Source organism: Arachis stenosperma, chromosome 2, assembly GCF_014773155.1.
Source record: "Arachis stenosperma cultivar V10309 chromosome 2, arast.V10309.gnm1.PFL2, whole genome shotgun sequence".
NCBI classification, from domain to species: domain Eukaryota; kingdom Viridiplantae; phylum Streptophyta; class Magnoliopsida; order Fabales; family Fabaceae; genus Arachis; species Arachis stenosperma.
The window spans coordinates 70,341,169-70,346,870 of NC_080378.1; the positions used below are offsets into that span (position 1 = coordinate 70,341,169).

Genomic DNA, 5,702 nt, shown 5'->3' on the forward strand with positions numbered 1-5,702 from the left:
CCTTGTCGCTGCGCCGCCCTCACCATTGTTATCTCTGCGCTTCTAATCGTCCTTCCCCTTTCAATTCGATCGATTAACCCTAACTCACCTTCCAATTAATTGTTCAAATGCCTAACCCTAACTTACGCACCCTTTCACACACACACACACACCCAGATCCGAGAGAATGAGTGAACCAGAGGGAGGAGAGGAGGAAGACAGAGATGAGAGCGCGACCGAGAGAATAGAGAGTGAGAGGGAGTCACCGCCGCAACGCCGCTGCAGCCGCCGCCATCGCCATCGTGGAGGAGGGAGTCCGGAGGAGAGAGAAAGAAAGAGGATTCGCAAACGAGATGGAGAGAGAGGACGAAGACGCGACGCGAGAGAGAAGGAAGCTATTCCGCCGTGCACTGTCGTCGCTCCCGGGGTCAATTGAAGCCGCCGCCGCTGCTAGGGCTTGTCGTGCTCCTGTCCTCACTTTCGGCTTCTACGATTACTTCCTGTTCATACTCCCAACCTCTCTCTCTCTCTCCAACTTTCATTTTATTCTCATTTCAATTTTAATTTCAATTTCAATGTCTCTGCAGGCGTTTCATCGATGCCGTTTTTGATGCCAAGGGTGCGGATGCAATTCTCTCCTTTGAAAAGTTCTGCTGCAATCTCTCCATATCTCTTCTTCAGGTTTCGGTTTCTATTTGGATTAGACTATGTGCTTTTGTGTCTTAATTGTGATTAGACTATGTGTCTTGATCAAATTGCTGAGGATTGTTTCCTCCAGATTTAGGTGCTCCAATTGAATATCTATAGTTTCTGTTTCATGATTTGTTGGTTTGTTTGTGAATATTTGAAATTTGGAATGCTCTGGCTGAGTTGATATTGTTGCTAATTTTGAACCTAAACTTTGGCTTTTGTTGTTGCATTTTCATTTGAATTTCTGGATATATTATAATCAGTTCATATATACAAAATTCACCAATATCATGGTTTTGCAGATTGACGAAGAGCTTCTTCAAGAAGTGGTTAATATGGGATTTGACAGAAATCAATTGGTTGAATCTTTATGCAACAGGATCCAAAATGAGGTCTCTGCCCTTCATTCTCTCCTTTCGTGTCTTCTTGATTGTCTCTTATTATTATCTATATATTTCTGGGTATATTGGGTATCTTTAAATAAACCTGAGAGAAGTCAAGGTGTCTCATTTTGCCGATCCTTCTGAAACCTTATTTGCCATATGGCTTTTTATTTTCTGTTTATAACTTACTTCAATTTCTCTTGGTTTACAGTCACTAAGAAAAATGAACCACCCAAATATTGTGAAGCTAAAGGAAGTTATTCGAGAAATTGACATTCTGTACTTTGTTTTTGAGTACATGGTGGGTGGCCAGTTCTTCATTAGATGTGGTCTGCATCATCTTGTGCAAAGTCCAGTAATTGATGTTTCAATTTTTTGGGTGATTTAGGAATGCAACCTGTACCAACTTATGAAAGACAGGGAGAAGATCTTTTCTGAGGGTGAAGTTATGAATTGGTGTTTTCAAGTTTTCCAAGGTCTTGCTTATATGCACCAGTGGGGATACTTCCACCGTGATTTGAAGCCTGGTACATTTATCATTGCATCCGAATCCTTTGTTAAATGTGCTATATGATAAAATAGAGAATATGCTTTTTGAGTATGTTAGCTTTTTTTTTTCAGACTTCTCAAGAATTACATAGCTTTTTCTATCAATTATGAATCATTTAGGTTGACATTTTAATGAAGTTGTTATTGTGCAGCAAATGAAGATTTATACTATGGTCTATTCTGATTAATTTTATCACTTCATTGCAAGTTTTGTTTTGACATAATGTATACTCATTTTTTTGCAGAGAACTTGCTGGTTACCAAGGATATCATAAAAATTGCTGATTTTGACCTAACAGGTGAGATCAGTTCACAACCACCCTACACTGAGTATGTCTCCACACGGTGGTAAGTGCTTTCAACTTTTGTATGTAAATTGTTCAGTTGTGTGTTGTGCAGTTTATAAGTTGTACGCTGGCTTCTGTTAGGTATCGTGCTCCTGAAGTGCTACTTCAATCTTATTTGTATAGCTCCAAAGTTGGTAAGTATATGCTTTAGACAGCGATAATGATCAAATTAATACTGTTTGGAGTGATGATAAGTACCATTTTATTTACTGAATTTTCTGTCACTCATTTAGACATGTGGGCAATGGATGCTATAATGGCTGAACTGTTCTCTCTTCGTCCTCTTTTTCTTGGTGCCAGGTAGTCTCTCTCTCTCTCTCTCTCTCTCTCTCTCTCAAATACGATCTTTCGTCGAAGATCTTATGTCATGTTATCGATGTTAAGTGTCTGGTAATGTTTATCTTTTTTTGGTTCCTTATGTTGTGTTATGTGTTCTTGATTGGTAATGTTTATCTAATAATTCTCAGTCCTGGTTTTTGTGAATCTATTTCAAGTTTCAAATGGCACTTTCAAACATGTGCTACTGACCTACTGTACCAATTTCAATATGATAATGCCTGAATTCAAAAGGAAAAGAAAGAAAATAGAAAACAAGTACTTTAGTAGCACAAAGAGTCAACTTTGAAAGTTTGACACGTTGTAATTTAATCTTATATATTGATGGGTAAATTACTTTAATTAGTAAGAATCTCTAATCCACAAATGTTTGTGTTTGGCTGCTGGAATCAGACTATTTCGTGAACAGTATTGTATGACAAGAACAGTATTGTATGGCAATGACTTCTCAGCTTTCCGAGGCAAAAAAACGAGAGCGGGCCTTTACGAATAGAGGACACAGGAATCAGTTGCATGGTGCGCGAAATTGTGAACAATACTTTTTCACAACTCTCATAATCCCCAGTAATGGCTCCACAAACGTGGTAGCTCAATACCATGGCATTACACAACTTCGCACAACTAACCAGCAAGTGCACTGGGTCGTCCAAGTAATACCTTACGTGAGTAAGGGTCGATCCCACGGAGATTGTTAGCATTGAAGCAAGCTATGGTCATCTTGTAAATCTTAGTCAGGCAAACTCAAATATATATATGATGATGAACGAAAATAATATAGAAGATAAAGATAGTGATACTTATGTATATCATTGGTGTAAGAGCTTCAGACAAGTGTATGAAGATGCCTTCCCTTCCGTCTCTCTGCTTTCCTACTGCCTTCATCCAATTCTTCTTACTCCTTTCCATGGCAAGCTCGTGTAGGGTTTCACTGTTGTCAGCAGCTACCTCCCATCCTCTCAGTGAAAGCGATTGCATATGTCCTGTCACGGCATAGCGGAATTCAGCTGTCGGTTCTCGGTCAAGCCGGAATAATATCCATTGATACTTTTGCGTCTGTCACTAACGCCCCGCCTGCTAGGAGTTTGAAGCACGTCACAGTCATTCAGTCATTGAATCCTACTCAGAATACCACAGACAAGGTTTAGACCTTCCGGATTCTCTTGAATGCCGCCATCAGGTCCTGCCTATACCACGAAGATTCCGATTAAAGAATCCAAGAGATATTCACTAGAGCCTTGATTGCTTGTAGAACAAAAGTGGTTGTCAATCACCTTGTTCATGAGTGAGAATGATGATGAGTGTCACAGATCATCACATTCATCAAGTTGAAGAACAAGTGATATCTTAGAACAAGAACAAGCGGAATTGAATGGAAGAACAATAGTAATTGCATTAATACTCGAGGTACAGCAGAGCTCCACACCTTAATCTATGGTGTGTAGAAACTCCACCGTTGAAAATACATAAGAACAAGGTCTAGGCATGGCCGAATGGCCAGCCTCCCAAAGAGGGTTCAATCATAAAAACATGATCAAAAGATCCTCCTTAATACAATAGTAAAAGGTCCTACTTATAGAAAACTAGTACATAGATGAGTAAATGACATAAAAATCCACTTCCGGGCCCACTTGGTGTGTGCTTGGGCTGAGCAATGAAGAAATTTCGTGTAGAGACTCTCCTTGGAGTTAAACGCCAGCTTTAGTGCCAGTTTGGGCGTTTAACTCCCAATTAGGTGCCAGTTCCGGCGTTTAACGCTGGAATTTCTTGAGGTGACTTTGAACGCCGGTTTGGGCCATCAAATCTTGGGCAAAGTATGGACTATTATATATTTCTGGAAAGCCCAGGATGTCTACTTTCCAACGCCGTTGAGAGCGCGCCAATTGGGCTTCTGTAGCTCCAGAAAATCCACTTCGAGTGCAGGGAGGTCAGAATCCAACAGCATCTGCAGTCCTTTTGAGCCTCTGGATCAGATTTTTGCTCAGATCCCTCAATTTCAGCCAGAAAATACCTGAAATCACAGAAAAACACACAAACTCATAGTAAAGTCCAGAAAAGTGAATTTTAACTAAAAACTAATAAAAATATACTAAAAACTAACTAGATCATACTAAAAATATACTAAAAACAGTGCCAAAAAGTATACAAATTATCCGCTCATCACAACACCAAACTTAAATTGTTGCTTGTCCCCAAGCAACTGAAGATCAAATAAGATAAAAAGAAGAGAATATGCAATGAACTCCAAAAACATCTATGAAGATCAGTATTAATTAGATGAGCGGGGCTTTTAACTTTTTGTCTCTGAATAGTTTTGGCATCTCACTCTATCCATTGAAATTCAGAATGATTGGCTTCTTTAGGAACTTAGAATCCAGATAGTGTTAATAATTCTCCTAGTAAAGTATGATGATTCTTGAACATAGCTATTTATTGAGTCTTGGCCGTGGCCCAAAGCACTCTGTCTTCCAGTATTACCACCGGATACATACATGCCACAGACACATAATTGGGTGAACCTTTTCAGATTGTGACTCAGCTTTGCTAAAGTCCCCAATTAGAGGTGTCCAGGGTTCTTAAGCACACTCTTATTTGCCTTGGATCACAACTTTATTTCTTTCTTTTTTTCTTTCTCTCTTTTTTTTCGGTTTTTTTTTTGGAAAATTTTTTTTTTCGTTCGCTTTTTCTTGCTTCAAGAATCATTTCTAATGATTTTTCAGATCCTCAGTAACATGTCTCCTTTTTCATCATTCTTTCAAGAGCCAACATTCATGAACCACAAGTTCAAAAGACATATGCACTGTTCAAGCATACATTCAAAGAACAAAAGTGTTGCCACCACATCAAAATAATTAAACTATTATAAAATTCAGAATTCATGCAATTCTTTCCTTTTTTAATTAAGCACGTTTTTATTTAAGAGAGGTGATGGATTCATAGGACATTCATAACTTTAAGGCATAGACACTAAGACACTAATGATCACAAGACACAAACATGGATAACCATAGGCATAAAAATCGAAAAACAGAAGAATAAAGAACAAGGAAATCAAGGAACGGGTCCACCTTAGTGATGGCGGCTCTTTCTTGCTCTTGAAGATCCTATGGAGTGCTTGAGCTCCTCAATGTCTCTTCCTTGTCTTTGTTGCTCCTCCCTCATGATTCTTTGGTCTTCTTTAATTTCATGGAGGAGAATGGAGTGTTCTTGATGCTCCACCCTTAGTTGTCCCATGTTGGAACTCAATTCTCCTAGGGAGGTGTTTACTTGCTCCCAATAGTTTTGTGGAGGAAAGTGCATCCCTTGAGGCATCTCAGGGATCTCTTGATGAGAGGGGTCTCTTGTGTACTCCATCCTTTTCTTGGTGATGGGCTTGTCCTCATCAATGGGGGTATCTCCCTCTATGTCAACTCCAACTGAA

At 39.3% G+C, this 5,702-nt stretch overlaps 1 protein-coding gene across 1 annotated transcript; it reads left to right on the forward strand.

Annotated features, from left to right (window-relative positions):
- The first annotated feature begins 332 nt into the window (after window positions 1-332).
- Window positions 333-2,509, forward strand: LOC130962990 (cyclin-dependent kinase F-4-like). Its single transcript, XM_057889138.1, has 9 exons — window positions 333-481; window positions 567-660; window positions 972-1,061; window positions 1,264-1,353; window positions 1,441-1,579; window positions 1,847-1,949; window positions 2,030-2,082; window positions 2,182-2,248; window positions 2,416-2,509. The coding sequence occupies exons 1-9, from the start codon at window positions 333-335 to the stop codon at window positions 2,507-2,509; spliced, it is 879 nt and encodes a 292-aa protein (XP_057745121.1).
- The last annotated feature ends 3,193 nt before the right edge of the window (window positions 2,510-5,702 follow it).

Coding starts and splice junctions, on each gene's coding strand:
- LOC130962990 (XM_057889138.1), top strand. CDS start 333: ATGGAGAGAGAGGACGAAGACGCGACGCGAGAGAGAAGGAAGCTATTC. Junction 1,062..1,263: donor GCAACAGGATCCAAAATGAG/GTCTCTGCCCTT, acceptor CTTGGTTTACAG/TCACTAAGAAAAATGAACCA. Junction 2,083..2,181: donor TTTGTATAGCTCCAAAGTTG/GTAAGTATATGC, acceptor TCACTCATTTAG/ACATGTGGGCAATGGATGCT.